Genomic DNA, 23,420 nt, shown 5'->3' on the forward strand with positions numbered 1-23,420 from the left:
GAATACTCTGGGCGAGTGAACGAAGGCCTCAAGAAAGAAGACCTATCACATCTAGGCCAACTTGAAACCCAGGCCTTGTAAGCAAATGAGTGGGGAAAAAGCAGCACCAAGCTGTATACCTAAAAGTGCATTTGTGTAAATACTATTTGCAAACATTTTGCCTTCCCATGGTCTAGCCTAATATAAACTATCACATCCTACACAGTAACACTAGTTACTCTTAAATAATAGAAAACCAATTAAGCCAGCAGTAGTCAAGAGTACCAGAGGAAGATGTCTGTATGCAAGAATAAATGTTTACATGATTACTATTTTTGGCAGCTGCACAGCAGTGTCCCTCGACATAAAAAGGGTAAAAAAAAAATGCATTTAGCGCCTGAACTCAAGCATCTTGGTGCTTCAATTAATGTTTATTATTTGAAGTGCAGCAAATTACGTAAGCAAATGCGACAGCCATTTTGCGCGCAGCGAAATTCTCAAAATTGGCCAATTAAGTGACTGTTTGGTCGTGCTGCTGAGGGAAGATTGTGGCCAAAAATCTGCTTTTCAAACTGTGTCTTATAATCTTTAAACTGAACAATTCAGACAGGCAGGTAAGACCTACAAATGAGATCTGATCTAAAAGACGATGCAGCATTTCTTTTCAAATGTGTTACTCCATCAGTCTTACATTAAGAGTTTCAAGTTCTGAAGTGAGCTTTGAGCCAACAAGCTTCTGACTCAGGAAAGAATGAATTATCAACTGAGCCAAAATAAGTGTAATATCACGTGCTACACAGAAGTGCCCCGTTCAATCATCACACACTAGAAGATGCCACAATGCCAAATTGGGTAAACATAACACATGGAGACTAAGAGAGTCTCTCTGACTTGATACCTAGTCCACAAAAAAGAAAAGCAAATGCAGCCAAAGTGGCAGTAGTCAGGAACAACAAAAGAGATCAGAAGGAAATAATACTATGTACTTCAACCCCTTGTAAGATGCTTGTGGTATTGGGGAGTCAGAAGAATGAGAAAAGACCAAGAAGGAAATCAAAATCAGCCAGATTGTCTGTTCCTGATCACCAACGGGCAATTGAGATAGAAGTCACAGAATGGTTACAGCACAGGAAGCAGCCATTTGGCCTGCCAAGTCCAAAATGGCTCCATGCAAGAGCAATCCAGCCAGTCTCACTACCCTGCTGTCCCCCCACCCCACACACAAACCTCTGCAAATTCTTTCCTTTCCAATATACAAGTGAGTTTGCTTTGGCTTGCTACAATTGGACCTGCCTCCAACTATTACCCCAGCAGTGCATTCCAAACCTAACCACTCACTCCATGAAGAGGTTTCTCCTCATATTACTTTTGTTTTTGCCAATTACCTTCATTCTAGGTGCCCCAATTCATGACTCTTCTGCCAATGGAAAAGATTCTATTTATTCTGTCTACAATCTTCTCAACTTCAAATACCTCAATCAGGTCCCCTCACAATCTCCATTGTTCCAGCTTCTCCAACCTATCACCATGATTAAAGTAACTCATCAATCTCCTCTGCACACTCTCTAAATCTTTCCTGAAGTGTGGTACCCAGAATTGGACACCATACTCCAGTTGTGGCTGACCCTAATGTTTTATAAAGGTTTGTCATGCTCTTTAACTCTGTGCCTCCATTTATAACGTCTAGGATCTTGCATGCTTTTTAACCACTTTGACAATATGCTCTGCCACTTTCAACAGACCATACATATTTCCCCAGATCTGTGTTGTTGCACCTTTCTCTGGGGCTTATGCCCCCCAGTCTTCTCATTCTTCCAACTAAATTGTATCACTGCAATTATCAGCATTGAATTAGCCTGTCTACACCTCCTTGAAGTCCACTACTACTTTACACTTCTCTTATACAGAAGAAGAAAGGAGGGGTCTATTCATCCCCTTGGGGCCATGACAGCTCCCAGGGGAACAATTCCATTCATCTCATTCCACCAATCCTATTATCTCCTCATTGTCCTCAATGCCCCCAATTTTTGTGTCCTCTTTGAAACGGTACCTTTGAATGCAAGGGAGGATAAACTTAGCTTAGCTGGTCAGACAACTCATGGTTCTGTTGCAACATATTTCATGAAGACTACATAATGTTTAACTACATAGCTTACTGGTAGCGAGTTCCATATATCAACCACACTCTGTGTAAAAAAAAAGCTCCTATCAAATCCCCTTTAAAATTCCTTCCTCTCAGCTTTAATCCATGCCTTCTTGTTTTTGCTAATCCTACCATGGGAAAAAGATTCTGACGACTGACTCTATGTCTTATAATTTTACATACCTCAATCAGGTCATCCTTCAGCCTCCTTCAGTCCAGGGAAAAATAAATCCATTCGATCCAATCTCTCACAATAACTAAAGTTCTCCAATCCAGGCACCATCCTGGTGGATCTCCACTACACTCTCTCCAGTGCAACCACATCCTTCCTATAGTGTGGGGACCAGAACTGCTCTAAGTGCGGTCTAACCAGTGTTTTGTAAAGCTGCAACACAACATCCCAAATTTTATATTCTATGCCCTGACCTATGACAACAACACTATCGACCTGTGTTGCCACTTTAAGGGAACTCCAGACATGAACCCCAAGGTCCCTGTTCACTAACATTCTTTAGTGCCCTACCATTTACTGTACATGTCCTTTCCCTATTTGACTTCCCAAAGTGCATAACCTTGCACTTGGCAGGATTAAATTCTATCTGCCAACACTCTGCCCAACTTTCCATCTGATTTGTATCCTACTGTAGCCTTAGACAACTTTCCCTGCTATCCACAACGCCACCAACTTGTGTGTCATCTGCAAACTTATTAATCATAGCTCCTACATTCACACCCAAGTCGTTAATATTTAATCACAAACAACAAAGGCCCCAGCACTGATCCCTGCGTTATACCACAGGGAAACAGACTTTCAATCAGAAAAGCATCCTTCCTCTACTACCCTCCGTATCCTATCACCAAGCTGTCCAGAAAGACACTTATTGTTCAGGTCATTAAGAGGTATCAGATTTAAATTACTTAATGAATCAAAACTGTAATCTTTCAACATGAATTTATTGGGGAAAAGAGGATTAGAAACAGTTTTATGAAAATACAACATTCAACATTAATACTTAAATGTTTTGAGAACAACTTAGGAAAATGTTGGGACTCTAAACAAGAAAGTAATTATAATTTTTCACCTGTTGACTCAAAGAGAGCCACTGTTGTTGCACTTTGCTCAAAGCCAACTCGTGCGAGCTCATCCGAGAGCTCCTCCACCCCCAAAACACTCGCATGCCTCAACGATTCCTTCTCAGTTCTGTTAGTCCCTCCGTTTCCAAGTTCAGTCAACACAACTGATGGATCAAATTGTTTCAGTTCTCTTTGTCCATGTAAACTCTGCTCTCCACAGTTACAAAATACGCACAGCTTCTGCTCCAGGCTGGTCAAAAGGAAGACTCAACACATTAGTTCTCATAACTGATTTTTTTTTAAAAATCACATTATCAATATTAATAGCTTTCATCTTTACTTATTTACAAAGACTGATTTGAATTTAAATACAGCTGATCCTAGACTTGCCACAAATTCAGAAAAATATTTGATTACTTTTCAACTGTTTCCCATAATTAAATTGACAAGTATAAAGCTGTTGGTAACTCAAACAAAAACATTTGAGTAAAAAACTTGTAAACGTAACATTGATTAGAAATCTGAAAAACACAACTCATTAAATTCATTTGGGGAAGTGAACAAGTGATTGATAAGGGCAAGGCAGTGGATGTTGTCTACATGGATTTTAGTAAAGCATTTGACAAAGTCCATCATGGTTGGCTGGTCCAGAAAATTAAGGCACATGGGATCCACGGTGAGTTCGTAAATTGGATCCAAAACTGGCTTGGTCATAGACGACAGACAGGAGTGGTAGAGGAGTGTTTTTCTGACTGGAGGTCTGTGACCAGCGATATTTCGCAAGGATCAGTGCTGGGACCCCTGTTTGTAATACACACACATATATAAATGATTTGGATGAAAGTGTAGGTGGCCTGATTAGTAAGTTTTCAGATGACAAATTGGTACATATGCAAATTGGTGGAGTTGTGGATAGTGAGGAAAGTTGTCAAAGGATACAGCAGATAATTCGAAACATCACAGAGGCTGCTGCAGTCTGAGGTATTTCAGAGGCTAGTGTTTGTGATGCATACATGCTTCCCAAGCTGTATGTGCGTCAGCTGTGCCATCCACAGCAAGGTGGTGAGAAATCTCCAATCTCTGAACACCTTCTGTGTATTTCTCCTCTTACCTGCACTTGTCCTGATGTTGCTCTTTCAAGACAGGTTCCAATGCTCCTTCTTGCTTTGAACAGCCATGAGATTCAGACGGATCACCTTCATCTTCTTCTGCCAAACAACTCGTTTCAGCAGAGTCAACATTCATAGCTGCAATAGAAAAATGAAACTGTTCCAACCATTTAATCTGAACATCTTGTATTTAATCGATTCAGAAAAATCACCTACTTATTCATGTGCTTTGCTGAAATGTGAAACTACAGCCCAATTAGTGTTCATTACTTCCACCCCCCCCCCACCCTTTCTCTGAAAAAAACAAATCACACAAGTGAGAGAGAAAAAAATATGGGACCACCTTTCCTTTAACTTGGGGCTATTTATAATTTGCCCAATCACAGGATTACGTATACAAACCCAAATCTGGAATCATCTCCCACGTCAGCAAACTTATTCCAATCATCCTGATCACCATAACAAATCTCTAACTTTCTGCATGGACACAAACAGGGAACCAAAAATATACCCTCGGTTAAATTAACAATTAAGATGTGCGTCCCTTGTGTGCACATTTGTCTGTGTGCAGTGGCAGTGCTGGGAAGAGAAGGTGGATGAGAGTGAGATTCAGAGAAAAAGAACATAAACTAGGCAATCAATTCAGCATTCCTATCACTGCTGTACTTTACATAACAATATGAACAAGCAACCCAGATAATTCATTATGTAAAGGAGCACAGTTTAATCTCTGGCCCAAATGGCTAACCTATGACTCAATGGCAGTACAAGAAACACAAATTGCCTCAATACCCCAGGACAGGAAATAAATTAGGAAGGCAAGTTACCCAAGATTCCAGCTCCCCTTAGCTACTCAGTGCAATGTGCTGGAAAGTATGTGGGGATGTTAGTTATATGACTGGATAAATATCTTGCTAACAATCAACTACATTTACAAATGGAGAATGCCAACTTGGGTATATAAAGACTATTGTCTTCCACTGAACCTCACCAAACAAGTCATTGCTTCGGCAAGGATGAGAAATAAGATAAGATCTTTATTAGTCACATGCACATCGAAACACACAGTGAAATGCATTTTTTGCGTAGTGTTCTGGGGGGCAGCCCGCAAGTGTCACCACACTTCCGGCGCCAACATAACATGCCCACAACTTCCTAACCTGTATGTCTTTGGAATGTGGGAGGAAACCAGAGCACCCAGAGGAAACCCACGCAGACACAGGGAGAACGTACAAACTCCTTACAGACAGCCGCGGGAATTGAACCCGGGTCACTGGCGCTGTGAAGCATTACGCTAACCACCACACCACTGTGCCAGCCCTGGGAGAAACTTCATCATGTGCCAATTTGACACAGGAATGGGCAGACATAGCAGAAGCAACTTGAAGCCCAACAGTGCTGAAGCATCATTTATGAGTTAATGCACACAAATAGTTTGTATAAACATACATTATCAAGATAAAGTAACTAACCACAGATAAAGGTCACAGAATGAGCCTTCAAGAACTAGAGAACAGACAGATACAGCATTCCAAATCCGTCAGTAAGTTCAGAACTTGCACATTTAACTACACACACACAGAAGTCCCAGACTTGCTTCCATTTGAATGAGCAAATGCCAGCAATTCTGGACCCCCAGCATTCAGCAATCAAATGTGGCGAAACATACAAAAATGAACTTAGTGACTGAGCCTCTATAGCTTCCTGGAGTAGAGAATGCCAAAGATTCACCACCCTCTGAGTGAGGAAGTTTCCCTTCATCTCAGTCCCGAATAGCCTCCCATCTATTCGGAGGTTGTGACCCTTGGTTCAAGACCCCACCACTGGGGAAACATCTTCCTTGAAAGATATTAAAGCGGACTCTGTGGACTTATACAAGGTTGGAGAACCAATAATATAATTAAGGTTGGATTTCATAATTTTAAGAAATGGGCCAAAGGTCCACTTGGAAGATTTAGGTTATTCCACTGATAAAGTGCACCAACGAAAAATGGCAAACATGCAGAATTTAAATGTTACTTTCAAAATGCTGCACTAGACTTTAAAAATGGCATACAGTGGCGACAAAAAAATGCAAGAGTAAAAACACAGCTGAAAATGGAGACAAAAAATGTGATTACTCAAAGGTAATTGAAGATTTTTTACGAAGTTGTTCAATGTGACCAATTTTGTTTCAGAGACTGCGAAGCTTAATAAAAATATTATGAACAATCCTCAACATTCAACCAAGCGATTGACAGATTTAGTAAACAAAAACCAGTGAGACACTAACTGGCAGAACCACTGACTGCTGATCCCAACTTCCTGGCAGACTACAAGGTAGGCTTGCTTCAATTCCCTACATACCTGAACAAGCCATCAATATAAATGATGAAATCCACTGCCTCCTTTAAAACAGTGTTAAGGCCAAATTTATCACTGAGTTTAACAAACGGCAGGGGTCAAACGCATGCATTCCACAGGATAAGCAGATTTCAAACAACAGAAAGACTTCATGTAGCATGCAGAATCATTATTCAGACTTTTATTTTGGTTTGGTTGTGCTTATAGAAACCAAAAGACATGCAAAGTTGATGCTCCTTGCTAACTAAACTTGTTTTTAAAACAAACCAATTCTGCTGAACCCAAAAGTAAAAATTGGAAAATTCAATGCCTAGCTATGAACAGGACAACTGCTGCAAAGCCTTGGAAATGGAGGGCAAGGTCAACCATCTCAAAGGTTGCAGAGGTATTGTAATGAATCGGGGGTGTGGGGGTGTGGGGAGGTGGCAGGGAAGAGAAGAGAAGAGAAGAAAAACAAAAACACATTTTCAGAGGATAATATCTGTGACTATGAGTGGAGCTTTCTGTCAGGCAAAAATCGATTGAAAAGTCAAACAGGGATTTACAAAAAAAAAATGGTACAGATTTGGGAGCCAGCAAGAGAGGGAAGGGAAGTTGGGAAAAGAAAATTGGTAGCAAAAACAAAAGAATCCAAGAGTCACAAGTGTAATTTTTAATAAGGGTGGTGACACAGTTCTGAAAAGTACAGGGAACACACGGCAAGGAGAGGACACCACATACAACATGAGCTAACAATGAACTCGGGTGGTTAGTAGATTATTCAGATGGGGTCATGACAACAAGATGTAGATCCTGAAACAAAAAGATACCAAAAATCTGAAAAACAAAAACAAAAAAATGGCAGAAGCACTCAGCAAGTTACACACGTCTGTGGAGAGAAACAGTCAACAACCCATGGACAAGATGAGTTTGGAGAAGACACTAGCAGAAATGAGGGAAACCAGAGCTGGACACAGATTCAGGGCTAGACAGGGGAAAGATTTGGCTTAGCGGGCAAGGGATACCAAGAGAATGGAAGATGTTAATGATTCCTTTTTTCTGGTGGAAAACAGATGGCAGAGACACAGATTTAAGTATGCAGTTGGTAGGGAAGAAAAGGAGCTAATAATAATTCTTCTACAGGAGTATCACAGAGAAGCTGGCAGTTTTAGTAGTGAGCCAGAGAGTGCATTACATGGTCCATCCAGATTCATCATTGAACTGCAGATAACAAACAAGTTTACATCTCAGGGACATGACAGAGCAAAGACAGAAGCAATACCAGGGGAACAACCAGAATAAGAGCAAAACATTAACTAGGGACAAGGATGGAGAGGGAGTGGTTGAGCAGACCGATAGTAGCAGTAGCATCATGGTAAATATAAGGTAGTTTGTAAGTACAAGTTGCAATGACTAGACAAGTCAATATTCCCCAGGAACAGTAAGAATTGTGAATGACGAAGAACACAAAAATCACAGTCAGAGACACTTTCTTCCAAATCAAGCAATGGTGGAGAGGCTACGAGTTGGGATGCCCACGTGGCAATGAATAAACTAATTTAAACTGGTAATCCCTCACTTCAAGAATAGTATTTACTATGATTCACCAAAAGGTGAAAAGATAACTCAGTAATGCAACTGTAGGCCCACAGATCAATTCACAGAAACTGCAAATGCTTCTACATGGAAGAGCTGGTCAGGATTTCTTTCCCTTTTGTTTCTGTTCTCCTTTTTCAGCTTTGAAATCACAACATTTCTCATAAAAGTAAGCTTCAGCCATTAAGACCAATTGGTGGCCTTCTCTTCCCAGTTCATTATGTTTATTCCTGTTTCCTTGAGATGTGCCTTCCATGCATCCTTTGACCACCACAGGATCTCTAGCTGAAACTGAGCCAAGAGCATAAAATTTGTTTTGGCCACCTAGTGACCAATTCAATGGAATTAGTGTGCAAGGATTGCTGCCTCAAATGCAGGTGATGTTACCACCGGTGAGAACATAGTTATTAATGCACTGGTCTTCCCAGTTAATATGTAGAATTTTGGAGATGAATCATTGGTGGTCCCTCTCCAAGCTCTTTAAGTGATCTTATTAAGTCCACCCAAGTTTCACATACATAGCAGATTGGGAATAACTATCTGGATCCTGGTGTCACTAGATAGGTCATGTTCAATGAAAATATACTAAAGCAGTTTCCTAAAAACAGCATAAATACACTGGATATTGTGTTGAACCTCAACAGAAATATTTGTTACTAGACTAAAGGAATTTGCTTGACTGTCTCCAGAGTGTGTCTCCTCGATGGCAAATTGCAGTTGGCAGCTCCTTGAACAAATCAAAAAAAAATCATCATGGTCTTCAACCTGAGTGAAAGTTCCAGACTTCAATAAACTTTCAAAGAGATCTAGCACAAATTCGAGGTCTAGTGTGTGCACAGGCATCACAATCATCAACATGTCAGAGGTCAATGACAGATGTCTGAGAACCACCGATTGGTCTTTGAACAGAAATGTCAAAGATTAAAAAAAAGCCCTCCTTTCACCTGCACTCAATGTTAATTCCAGCAGGAAGGTAGATTGTGGTCAGGACAAGGAGGACTGCTAAGGTGGCAAACAAGGCTGCAGAAAAGATGCACCCTTGCTGACCTCATTTCCAAACCACTACAGAGAATGGTAGTGTCCAACTGAACAAGCAGAAGCCCAACAAATTTGATCATTTTTATACAGCAAATTTATCCAGCACCTTCTATAAAGCTCCGTGATTTCGAGTCACAAGTCTTCATCAGGTCGACAAAAGCCTTATAGCTTTGATATGGTAACCAAGGTTTTTCCTTGCTCTACTGGGAAATGAAAATCATGTCACTTGTCCAGCGAAATGAGCAAAGTCCACCGAGATTCCAGCAAGACTTCTTCAGCAACAAGAAGGAGACAGCTTAGAAGAATACACATGAGATTTCCTTGCTGTGGAAATGAAGACAATACCTTGATAACTTTCACACACTGCCTTGACCCCCTTTAAAAGACAAAAAAACGAGGCTGGCATTCCTTAAGTTCCTTATGGTTTCCTCATTAATACCATTCTCTGAATATGGAGTAAAGAACTTTAGTAGAAGTTCCTCAATCACTTCCCTTCATGCCAACAACCAATATACCATCTGATCTTCCAATTCTGTTGATCTTAGTCCGATTACTAGCACATCTTCGATGGTTGAAGGCTCAATGAGAGATTCTCTTCGTGATGTTGAGGCACAGATTTGAGAGTGGCATCTGTCACTCGCAGTTCAGGGGCATCTCAAAAATAATAAATGATTATAATTGGCATCAGTAGAAAATTAATTTGAGAAATTAATGGGCTTGAAAGCCAATAAATGCCCAGGACCTGATGACTTGAATCCTAAGGTTCTGAGGGAGGTAGCTATGGATATACTAACTGTCACCATCCAAAATTCCATAGATTTTTAAATGGTTCCTACAGGTTGGAAGGTAGAAAACATAACCCCACTACTGAAGATAAGAATGACAAGAACTATAAACCAGACGGCCCGATATCAGAAACTGGAAAAATGCTGGAATGTATTATTAAGGAAGTGGTAAAAGGCATTTAGAAAATAACAAGATTGGCAGATCCACATTTATTCTGCCCTAAGTGAAATTACATTTGAATAATGTGTTACAAGTTTTGTTTTAAAGTTGTAACCAGCAGAATAAGGGAGAACCAATTTACATCATGAATTTGAACTTTTGGAAGGCCACAGATAAGAGATAATAAACAATCTTATAGTGAACCACAATTGGACTGAGTTTTGGTTAATGGACAGAAAACAGTAAAAATAAGATGGGTCACTTTTAGGTTGGTAGATTGTGATAAGTGGGGTGCCACAGGATCGGTGCTTGGGCCCAGCAGCTTACAATCTATATTCAGAACTTGGATGAGGGCATCAAGTGTAACGTTAACTTATCCAAGTTTGCTGATGATACAAAGCTAGGTATCAGTGTGGGCGAAGGAAAGATGCAGAGGGACATCAGGGAACATTGACAGTTTAAGTGTATGGTAAAGGATACGGCAGATGGAAAGTAATATGGAAAAATGGTAGAAAAAATAGAAAAGGTAAAGTATTCTTTAAATAGAAATGGAAAGGTGTTGGTGTGCAGAGGAACCTGGGAGGCCTTGTACACAAATCACTGAAGCACATGCAGGTACAGCAAATAATCAGGCAAACAGACACTGGCCTTCATTGCAAGAAGATTTGAGTACAAGAGTAGAACCATCTTGATCCAATTATACAAGGCCCTGATGAGGTGGTGTATAGATCCAAAAGCAAGGACATACTTGTGATAGAATGAGTGCAGATCAGGTTTAACAGGGATGGCACGTTTGTTGTAGAAGAAATGAAGCAGACTGGGCTTCTATGTTCCAGTTTAGAAGAAGACGAGGGGACCTCAATGAAATGCACAAAATTCTTTGGTGTTTGACAGGGTTGACATGGAGTTGATGTTTCCCTGAGTGGGGTGTGTAGATCCAGGGGTCAGTCTCAAGGGTTTGGCCATTCAGGACTAAGACAAGAAATTCCTTCAGAGGGTCATGAACCTTTGAATTCTCTACCCAAAGATTGCTGTGGAGGTGCAGTATATTCAAAACAGAAACTGATTTTTAGATATCAAGGGATTTGGAATTAGTGCAGGAAGGTGGGCTGAGGTAATAGATCAGTCATGATCTTACTGAATGACTGACCACGTATGAGGAGCTGAATGGTCTACTCCTGCTTCTATTTCTTGCGTTCTTACCATAATAAGAATTTCAGGAATAAGATTAAAGGATGTTATTGGTATGTGCTTGAGCACATAAATTCAGACTTGGTCCAAGAGAAAGCTTAAAAATTACTTTTGGGCTCCATTAGAAAACAGGTTGTACTTACATTTGAATTGAAAGCTCATCATCGGCATCGGTAGGTTATGTTGCAATGCAGTAAACTTCATCAGTACATTTTTCAATAAGAATAATAATCCATTACTTCATTAAAAGACATTTAGTTTGTATAGTTTATAGATGCACAAATGTGAAAATCTGACCAATTAAATGGCTACAGAGAACACATTATGACTGTATGTGCAAACAATCAGTTCAAAGGATTTTTCCCCAAGTGATATTTGCTATATCTATGTTTGCTCAGAAGTTGATCAGTTCAATTTAGTGAGCTTGACAGTTCAGCAGGACACAAACAGACTAAGAAATAGCTGTGAAGCCAATTGCAAGTGATGGTTGAATGGGAGTCATTAAATATCTTTATACACAATCATATAAACAATTGACCAAGATGTTTCAATTTCTTTTGTTTTTCTGCATCTGCAGATTGAATTGCATATCTGACTTGTTCTCAGTCAGGAATCATTCTGACCTGAACAGTAATTAGGCAGGCTGGAAACTCCACTGACCAGCTGCAATAGTAGTAACAAGCTGTATTCGTGAGCATTTTTGTGTCATGCGTTCACCTTATTTTAGTCAGACATTCTGCAATTACTATAAATTTACTTCTACTTAATTGTTTATTTATCTGGTTATTGTTCAATCAATCTAACCAGCTTGTATCCTAATCCATAGTTTGATAGTTTTCATTCGTCCACCCTTTTGAAGTTGAGGAAGCCAAGTGGCAGATACAACTGGCAAAGTAAAATGAAACAATGATTCTCAGTTTAATCCTCCATCTTTAGGTTTCAGGCAAGTCACAACCTGAGTTAGAGTTTTCTTAGAGTCAGGATGGTTGGGGGAAAAGATGAGAAGGAATGGTATGACCTGCATCTCAGAATAAGGGACAAAAATATGGTGTAAATAACCAATGACTGCATGACTGAATGTCAAATCGACTGACAACAGATATGACTGTGAAGCTGGAAGCATCTACATGGAAGGTGACAATAGATAAGTTGCCAAGCATTTAAAAAGCGATAGGCCAATGTTTCAGGCCACACTAAATTACATGCAGATTTAGTAGAAATGCATGTAAACAAGCTACATATACAAAGAGGCATACCTGTGGCACTTGAGCAATTGTCCTCATTGTTCGATTCCATTCCATCCATACTGAACTCTTTTCCCAGATCCAACACGCCTTACCGAAACACCTGAAAAATATATTGGGAACAGTATTCTTACAAGGAAACCCAAGGTAATTTAAAAAAAAACATAAAAAGGTGTGATGAATAGCAGTGCAATTTCTGTATTAGTTGAAGGTTCATAGTCTCGATGAATAAATGCCATATTAAGCTTTCCTAATTGAGTACTCAACATTGAGTAATTCTAACAATAAACTTGGAAGCTGCCAAATACCATGATACAATAACTTTATCCAGCAAAAATTCAGTATTTTTTTACATTAAGTTCTGCAATCAGCTCACAGAAACAGGGAGTAGGCTATTCAGCCCTTCTAGCTTCTTACAACATTCAATTAGATCATGGAATATCTTATCTATCCATCTAGCTACATATAATTAAAGGGACAAAATTAGTGCCATAGGCTTAGTCGATGCTGTGGTGAGGGGTGTAAAATTTAACAATATGCTACAATATTTAAAAGTAAATGACAGTAATGAATTTCAAGCAATAAGCCCACTAACTGCACACATGATTTCTTTGCTTTCAAGATGCTGTTTCACCTTGCTTGCGTAGTAATGTAACTCGCCCCCGACCAAGTGGTTGAAGAGGGAACGGAATCAGTGGCTAGGCAACAGAGTTTGTGGTGAGGACCAAAAACAATCTGATGGGATGAAATTTCTGCTCATCTTGTGCTGTATGCTGGACAAGCAGTTTGACAATTGAGAGCTCAGTGTTGCCAGCATATATGTGACATTACCTAATAGGGGCACCAAGGGCCAGCATTTGGCTCATCAGGTCTATGCCAGCTCCCAGGGCAGCAATCCCATCAATTTCATTCCCCCTCTCTTCCTTTCCAGCTTACTCTCTCACTCATGTGCCCATCAACTCCCTTGGATTCTTTAGAACAAAGTCACTGAGATGCGGCAGTTAGGGGACAAATAGGAGAGGCCGAGGATAGATCAGAGGACTGGAGATAACACTGTGAAAGAAGCCACTGTAGGTAATTCACTGGCTGCGATCAGGCAGGTAAGAATGAAACCAAGCAACTGAAGATCCACTCAGCTGCACAACAGTGGAGATGTGTTGAAGGAGAATGTTGTGTTCAACCACATCAAAAGCTGCATATAGGTTAAGAAGAAGGGTGGAGGTTTACTTTTGTGACAGTAACACAGGATGCTATGTAACTCTGTAGTTTCAGGACTGCAGCAAGGGCAAAAAAAATAATGGGGGGAGAGGGGTGGGATTCAACATGGAATTCCAAGATGGATAAATTTACAGTTAAGAACAACTCATTAAAAAATACATTATTAGATTCCAAATTAAATAAATCAAAAAAGCTCTGGTAATAACTGTATAAAACTAGTGATTTAAAAAAAAATCTGAAAAATTACTGACACCAATGCCACAGTGCAAAATCTTAGTACTGATTTCAGATCATTAATTCATTTAGTCCTGTTGACTGGTCCATAATTACACTTTTACCAAATTTATTGTCACTTCCCACCAATTCAAAAATTGCAGCAGTTTCCACAGGCTTCTATTTTTCCCAGCTGTTTTCACAATGCTGACCTGTACAAACGTTCCCACCAAGGATGATCCAGAGTTATTCAGTTTATCAAGATTACTTCAAAGGATGCACAAGCCTGAAATGGTTCTGTACAATACAAGCTGTTTGTGCACGTCACATTGCCTCAAGTGTCAAGATTATAAATATAAAAAGCCCAAGTTATACACAAGGCTCAGTAAGCAGGTTCTTCATTTGTGTCACTAAGTAAATTGCCCTCTTCCATCAGAATGAATCTGGTAAACAAAAATTTTGATGGGTATACACTGGCCTAGAAAGTTGAAACGAAGTTCGCATTCATTGCTAAAATTAAATTATCCAAATAACTCGGGTCATCAAATTCACAAACATTCTGATTCTATTCACTGTTTGGAGTAGGATTATAAACACATTGTACACTTATTTAAAATGCAGCTACAAACTGAACAGATGAAAGTTCCTCCTATTGCACCTGCTTATATCTCATTTAAATCATATTGAAATGCACAAGCTGCTTCACAATAAAACAAACTTATAGAAGTGTCTTGTCATATTACAAAAAAAAATTGGCTGTAGTAAATAAAAACAGATCAATTGCTACTCTGCACAGCACATGCAATTGGAGAGGAGAAAAAAAAAGTAGTCTTTCTCCAAAACTGATACAAATCAGCATGAATGTTCAAAATGTACACTGCTCTCTGCTCGTTACTAAAAACTGTTTGCCAAATAAATACTTGTTTCTAAGTTGCAGATTTACAAAGCTTATGAAATCTCCTCCTTTCTGATCTCATAACTAGCAAATATGAAAAATATTTACAACAAACCCATTTTGCACAAGTGCATTATACACCAAGAATCTTACACTTGTGATCTGGGTTGTACAGAACATAGAACAATTACAGCTCAATTCAGGCCCTTTGGCCCACAAAGCTGTGCCGAACATGTCTCTACCCTAGGTATTACTAGGCTTACCCATAGCCTAGTATCCATACCCATAGGTTTCGAGCAATGCTTCACCACTGAGATATCAGGTTAAATTCAACCCAGAATGAAAAATTACTCTCCTTGGGCATAATTAAACAATGCACAAGCCCATACAACAAAATTTGCTTTAATCCAACATCAACTTGCAGTCACATGCAAAGGCCACAAGAATGATTGGGACAATTAAGGCAAACCAGCTTAGGTGGGACTGCATGAAGCTAACACTAGATGCACAAAGGTGGAAATAACAGTCAAAAGACGCACTTACAATGCTCACCAAACAATGCAAGTAGCCCCAAGAACACCATTTCAACATCACTTCCCAAATCTTTAAAAAGGACAATGGTAAACCATTGGGAAATGCTACCAAACACGACAAGGGCAGCGAGCACCTGGGACCAACAAAAACACAAACCAACTTAAACATAATCACCATTCCTTCAGTGCCATTGGGTCCAAATCCTAAAACTCTGCCCATCAATACCGTCCAAGTATTGTCCAAGGCTTCAATGTGGCTCACTGCCACCTTCTCAAGACAACTGGGGATAGGCTATAAATGCCGCCTTACTAATTTTATAACAGTCTTCCATTGAAACAGAGCGTGAGAGAACACAAATGTGTAGCCATAGAGCAGATGTTTCCTAGAGGTTTTAAATGAGACCATCACTAATAAAAGATTAAAATGTGGAGTATGTTAGTTCATGGTGTAACTGAGGCAAATAGCCTAGATGAATTCAATATCCTTGTTTAATTTAAGATGATGCTAGGTACTATGCCAATAGAACTATACAAAATAGACTTGTGCAGGGCATAAACAGTGGCATAAATCTCTTCAACAGCATTAATAGTCCACTAAAACTAAGGAAATAGTAGTATTTTTGAACTGTAATAACAATTTCAACACCAAAATGTTCAGCCTTTTAAGAACAATTATTGTAGGAGGGGACAAAAAGATTTGTTAATTATTTCTTTTTCCGCATCTTTTGCCTACATCATTTACTGCAAAAGACATGGACGCACACAAGATCAAACACACTGTAAACTTCATTTCTTTGCTCCTCTTAAATCAAGGTTCAAACAGACACGTTGATCTTAAAATAGATAACGTTTCATTTCATAACACACAGATTTAGCAGTATAATGTCATGTGGGACACTAGAACTGAATAACATGAAACTACAGCATACTGCTGCAATGTAAACCCCCATCACTACACGTTTCAGCTTCTGAAAAAGGCAAAATGCACAGTGCCAATGCACTTTGGGTTTCTACCAAGTTCTGCCTTTGATATAACTATTAAGTTTACATGGTACTGCAAGTAATGGGAACTGATGCAATTTAAATCTAATACTAAATCTAAAAAAAAATTGCCATTAACTATTAGCAATTAAATAGTTAATACTATTTACCAACAAAAGTACAGCCAAAATGATTATCAAACCTACTCACAAATCAGGGATATCAAAGCAAAATCAACATATTGAATAACTATAATATGCCTAATTACAAAACAAAGCCCCCCCAATTCTTGTGTATTTGCATATAATTGTATGCTTAATTCAGCTTCAGAAATAATTGAAAATCTGTTAAATAGAAAGTGAAAGCATTGTAGAACATCTGATCACATTATGCTCCTGAAATGAAATCCGAACACCACAATAAAGACAAGGATAGAATAACTCTTTTGAATGAGGTGACAAAAACAAAAGATCAGTTTTGCTGGGCTTTAAATTGATTAAACTAAGAATTGCCTTTAAAGTGCATGTATTTTCTGTGGAACACAAAAATATTTTACTCCATATTGTTTTGCAAAAAAAAAACTAGGATTTTTAAAGTAACATTTCAAGAGCTTTAATCTTACTTAAAAACACATTTATACCAATCACCAGTATCAAGTCAAAGTTATCCTCTAAAATCAAATTAAAACAGGGATAAAAAATGTTGGACTATCCCTACAGAAAAAAAATGCTCTTATACACAGCTTGTGCTGCCACACAAAAAAAAAGATGCCCATTCTGTTGGCCACTCACACAATAAACTCCGACACTTCCATGGAAAAATCTTCCACGTGAAACTACTTTTGAATACACAAGTACAAGCATTTCAGAACTGTTCATAATTCAAACAGCAACAACAAAAGGTCACACTAAGTAAGTGACCTGACCTTATATGGCTTTGTGAAGGCCAATCTGAATTAAACTTCATTTCCAATGCATTTCCCTTCAGGAATATATTGTTATTTGCATAATTATGAAATATGAACATATAACTTTATTAACAACCGTCTTTAAAATGAGATTCTTGAAATTTAATTTGCAGCATTTTACATTTAACAAATTACAAACCGCCAAATCAGTCATCGATACCGACGAAAATCTATTTACCTTATTGCTTGCCCTATTCCTATACCCCCCACACTCCATAAATCCTGGTGGAAATTCCCCACTGCATGGCTGATCCTATTCCTTGTATAGAAAGCTTTATGATCGACATTGGCCTCGGGCAGGAGGCTCCAGCTCGGGCCCCGGCCACTCCTCACTTTCTCCGGGTTCGGCTTCACTGTTTCCTGTCACGAAGTAATTAAAAACATTCCACAAAACTCAAGAGTAAATGTAAAATTAAAAGAAAAATCCGACTTGACTTAAACCTACAGAGGGGAAAAAAATACGAGAAAAATGAAAAGTGAACAGGACCAAAAACATCCAGAGGAGCGACGGAAACGTCATCACTTCCGTTCCGGTTAGAAACAGTAGCTCCTAAACGCTCGTTCCAGTTTAGGCAAATTTTTGAACAAAAACACGGAGATAATTATTGTAAAATGTTACCAAAGAAATGAGGGCGTATCTGAAAGGCGTCTTAAATATCCAATTCAATAGCAAAATCTGCAGACACAAACAGCAACGGGCCAATGCAATAAAATGCCTAGTTCCGACAGAAAACCCTATCCCATCCGTTTCGAAGTAAAACTGAGAAGGTTCTCAGTTTCCAAGACGGATCCCAAAAATTATTTAAACACACCCGACGAAAATCTATTCTACGAGCTGTTTGAACAATATTTTGGCAGTAAGTGGCACACAAGCCCAAAACTGCTTGTACTAAAAAATTGAAACTAAACAGCGGAACACGTCAATGAACTAAAATCCAAGCAACACAAAGCATCGCGTACCAGCGAACAAAAGGACGGATTGGAAACGGTGGCTCAAATCTGAAACTCAACCGTAAACACAAAGTATCCATTTCTAAAATCAAATGAAAACGTAGAGTTCAGCAGCAATGATACTTAAATCATACTTGCGATAATGTTAACAAACTCCTCACTTAATATCGAACTATCACTGTACTTTTAACTAAAAGATATTTTCTCTATTTCTTACCTGCCACGAAAATCAGTCTAAAAGGTGGTACATTACAAGGAGTGTTCTTATCGGTTCTCCCTCCCCCCCCCCCACTTGAGTTAAAATTAAATATCTGTTTAAAGCTATTTCAACAGCATAAATAACTTGTGTTGATGTGAAATTGCTACGAATTCCAGCACAGCTCAGTCAACGCACATGCCAAATGCAACCTGATTTCAATAAACCGTTTCCCATTTAACCCGATTGTTCTTCTTTGCCTCCAGCTCAGCCTATTAATTTTGTCACCTCCAGACTCCACTCTTTCCGTGCTCTTCTAGTTTATCTCCAGTGTTCCAATTTCCATAAACAGAAGCTTATCCAAAGCTTTGCTGACTGGATTCCATGTCCGGACCAGGTACCATTCATCCATCATCATAGTGCTTACCAACATACATCGACTTCCAGACCAGTAACATAATTATAAAATTCTCATCCTTATCTTCAAATTCCTCCATGGTCTCATGGCTTTCCATTTCTATAACCTCCTCCAGCTCGACAACTTCAGAGAACTCTGATTTCCCCATACTTCCTTTGCCCCACCAAAGTTGACGAAGTCTTCGGCCATCTAGTATACAAGCTCAAATTCCCTCCTCTGATCCTCTTTACCTCTTCTCTCTCTCTCTCTCATATCCTTTGAAAACCCTCCTCAAAACATGCCTTTCTGACCAAATTTTGGTCATCTGTCCAAATATTTCTCTCTGGTTCAGTTTTGTTTTTTGTTCAGTTACACTCTGTGAAGCAATGCGACATATTTTCTAAGGTATCATAGAACTGCAAACAGTTTTTAACATTTTTAATTACTAAATTTTATCACATAACTTCTCACTTTTCTGGAATGATTTTCCATTTAGGGCAGCAAGAACAATAGAGGGGGGAAAACCCCAATTCCTGCCCCATTGGGACAATGGGGAGGAGGAATGCAAAAAGAGAACTGAAAATGAGAAAATTCTCTAAACTGCTACTTAATTTTGCATTTTGTCAAACACGGATTGTAAAATCTCAGGAGCATAAGTAAGTTTTCAAAATGCTGCACTTCAAGATTTAATGTGGTATTAAATACTGTTCTCAGCTGCTTCCTTTTCTTCATTATTGTGGGTTTTGTAGGGAAATTCCTCCAACTGCCAGCAAAAAGATCTTCACTGGGTCAGATCTGGTCAAGCCTTGATCTGATCTAGACATAAAAATATACCCGTTCAGAAACTGGAACAACACCTGCAATAGTTATTTTACAAATCTCAGTTAAAATATGCACACTAAATAGACTAAATTTAGCGCTCCCTCTAACACCAAATAGATTTCAAAACAGTCATCCACAAAACCACAGCTAAAAGTTCAAGTTTACAATGGAATGCAAATTGCATAAACAAAACATCTGTATTAATAATAAAAGATAACAGCCATGAAAAGGATGATGAAAACAGTCAACGTAATATGGGTAGAGGCAAGAAATGAGAATAACAAAGAACAAGTGGGAACTTTTATCAACCACAAGCTGAAAATGAACAGAGATTTTTAGAAAACTGACATGATAATCATGACAGAATTTCAATAACGCAGCCAAGTGGCCAGAACACAAATTGGAAGGGAGCAATGAAAAATGTTTCAAATTAGTAGTCACTGACTGCCTTTTAAGACAACACTATTAAGCAGAGAACTAAAGCAGCTTCCTATGAATTGATATGTACCCGTAACCTCGGTATGGTTCAGAAGATACAATCAAGAGTAAAAGTAGATGCAAGGCAATGCTTAAAACACATCTTGGAACATACCTTGGAGATGAATAAAATTTAATCTAAGCCACCAATAACAAGCCAACTTCCCAGAGTATTCTTGCATTCCTGGACTAACAAATGTTATGCCATTGGAGCCCTGTATTGACATAGTAGGCATCATTTAATACTGTCCCTTGATTAGGTGCAAGTCAGTTTCCAACCAAATTTGGGGCAGCACAAATATCAATGAGAGCCCTACACCAGATAATTATTTAATGGCGTATGCACACATGGCACAAGGGTTGGATCATCAGGTCGATATTCAAATTCTAACTACCTTGGGTGAGGCTTTGAAAAACCACCAATGCCAGTGGTGCCATAATCAGTACATCAGGGCAAAAGGGGAAGCAACTGCAAGTTACTTCTTAAAAATATTCTCAAGATATATATTCTCTTAGATATATTGGTGAACAATTTGTAGCCCAAAAATTATCCTGCTATTGCAACAAATGCAAGAGAGTAGGGGGACGTCAGACTGTGTGTGTGTGTGTGGGGGGGGGGGGGGGGGGGGGGCGGAGCGGAGAAGAGGGAAAGCACAGACAAGGTTAGAACATAGAAAAGTACAGCACAGGAACAGGCCTTTTGGCCCATGATGTCTATGCCAACCGTGATACCAATTCAAACTGCACATCTGCCTGCACGTGATCGATATCCCTCCTGCTCATGTGCCTCTTAAACATTACTATCATGTCTGCTTCCACACCTCCCCTGGCAGCATGTTCCAGACCCCTACCACTCTGTAAAAAGAAAATTTCTCATATATCTCCTTCAAGCTTTCCCCCTCTCAATTAAAGCCATGTCCTCCAGTCTTTGATATTTTCACCCTGGGGAAGGAAGATAATGCAAGGATGAGATACAGGCTGCTGGATTGAAGGTTTCTTTTAAATTTGAGAGGATGCTTGCAAGCAAATGAAGAGAGGGGGTGCAAGTTTGGAGACCAGCCATGAGTTCATTAGAACAGTCACATTTAAGAGGCAACCAAATAATGGATGTGAAGTTCTCAGAAGTGATGAGCTGAGCCAAGGGTGAAAACAGAATGAGTGTGATAATTCACCTCCAACTGGCCCTATGGTTATGGTAGGAACATTGTTTTCAGCATATCCTAAGCAGCAGTCTTAAGATGGGTAGGCAACTTTTGCACCAGAAGATTCAGAGTGCTCCAGGCCTTAAACCTATCCATAGGCAATACCACAAATTATTGCATTTAAAAGTATGCCACATTTCATGCAGATTCGGGACATTACATTTGAGATGTTGTAGCAGTGTACATATTTGACTGTCTCATAATTCATTTTCAAAAGAGCATACTTGAACATGAAAAAAATTACCAAAAGCAAATACAACTATATACAATGAAAATTACTGTGAGCCATCAGCAACAAAACATCAATAATGAAAGGAAAGCAAAGAAATTTCTGAAAACACTTTACAACATTTCCACAATGCCAAGAAATTTAACATTTTAAAGTTTGTAACATCTATAATATGGTACACATCTCACCTCCATGACATGGGTTCTTCTAGTCACATTTTTGGCATACGCTTTTTGTCAACTAACTTTATAAATGCCCAAGTCCACATTTATCATGGGGTTTGAGAGTGTAAAATAGTAATTCTGATTACAAATTAATTTTTTTTTTTGAAAATATTTCTTTTGCCTATTTCCCCTCTAATTTTTCTAATTTCAAAAATAAGGGTTTAAACATAATAAACAAATACACATATCACAATAATGTAAATAATTTTACATATTGAATTGCATTTTGAAGTCCAAGATCTCAATGACTGAACATTTTTATCATGATTTAAATTCGAATTATAAAATAGGAGCAGATACGATATGTCTAATTTTCCACATGGTTCCCTATCCAACATCTATCCCTCATTTATCTCACCGCCATTTGTGGAACCTTGGTAAACACAAATTACTTGACTGGCGGCAAAACATTTTAGGACCTCCTGAGCACGTGAAGTGTGTGCAAGTTCTTCTTGGTGAAAGATAATAGACTAAGGGGAAGGAATAGTCCAGGGTTCAAATGAGCAATTCAAAGGGTTTGAGGCAGCAGCGCAAGGAAGTGGGTGATTAGAAAGATTAGTAGAAAGTGAAGTGAGAGAATAGCACATAGATTGGGAGCAAGCGAGAAAGAATAGGTGATTTGGTGGCAGTGTAGGAAGATGGGAGGGGAAAAGGGAAGTCTCAGGGATACTTTTTAATCCCACAATCTCTCTTTCAAATACAGAATGTAGTTGTTGGTGACTCTTTGCAAGAAAGACAAAAGAACAAAAAAAGTAAGCAAACAAGATATTAGAAACATACAAGAGTGACAGTATTTTCTAACCAACAGTGCACATTCATGCATTATTCCAGAAACTATTAAAAATCAGTATGTCATGTTAGCTGCAAACAATTCCCTTGATTCCTTTGGTATTTGCAATATCAGTTAATTGGGTCTGCAGCCAGCTGTAACCACCTACAGGAGGTGCTGAAACATTTAGAAGACTTGACTGCAGAGTTTGATTTATTTTTGTCAAAGCACACTGCCATACTGTGGATATTTCAATGCCCACAAAAACTTGGTGGCAAGAGCATAACCCTCCAAACATTGATCACATTCATGAGCTAAGAAAGGCGGAAGGGTCGCTCACCGCGTAGCCACATTTTGTGCATAAAGAGACTATGCTACCTTTTAATGTTTCAAATTCACGAGCAAAACTGCACTCAAGTCTTTATATTTACAATGTTCCCATCAAGCATATTTGTGAGGCTACCACATCCACCAGTATTTTGTTTCTGAAGTCTTACTTACAATGTGGATTGCTAGTCACACTTCAGGCAAACTTCACAATTCAGGTTTTGCAACTGAACAGCTAGAGAATGCATTGAGCAAAGCTGAGAGACAAGGGAATGAAAATCACAAATTAAAAATGGCAAAATCAGCAAACAAAAATAACCAAATGGAAATCACTCAAAATACTTTTTTAAAAAAAGATATGTAAAAGAATTTGGACAT

General features: G+C 38.9%; 1 protein-coding gene across 1 annotated transcript in view; it reads right to left on the reverse strand.

Annotated features, from left to right (window-relative positions):
- kmt2d (lysine (K)-specific methyltransferase 2D) overlaps window positions 1-17,936 on the reverse strand; it is a 148,655-nt gene extending 130,719 nt beyond the window's left edge. Inside the window, exons 1-4 of the mRNA XM_052009427.1 lie at window positions 17,627-17,936; window positions 12,654-12,744; window positions 4,308-4,443; window positions 3,205-3,446 (exon numbers count right to left, since the gene is read on the reverse strand). Of these exons, the coding sequence (XP_051865387.1) occupies window positions 3,205-3,446; window positions 4,308-4,443; window positions 12,654-12,702 (427 nt within the window). The 5' untranslated portion in view covers window positions 12,703-12,744; window positions 17,627-17,936. The remainder of the gene's footprint in view (window positions 1-3,204; window positions 3,447-4,307; window positions 4,444-12,653; window positions 12,745-17,626) is intronic.
- Between the last annotated feature and the right edge of the window lie 5,484 nt (window positions 17,937-23,420).

The sequence above is a fragment of the Pristis pectinata genome, chromosome X (genome assembly GCF_009764475.1).
Source record: "Pristis pectinata isolate sPriPec2 chromosome X, sPriPec2.1.pri, whole genome shotgun sequence".
NCBI classification, from domain to species: Eukaryota; Metazoa; Chordata; class Chondrichthyes; order Rhinopristiformes; family Pristidae; genus Pristis; species Pristis pectinata.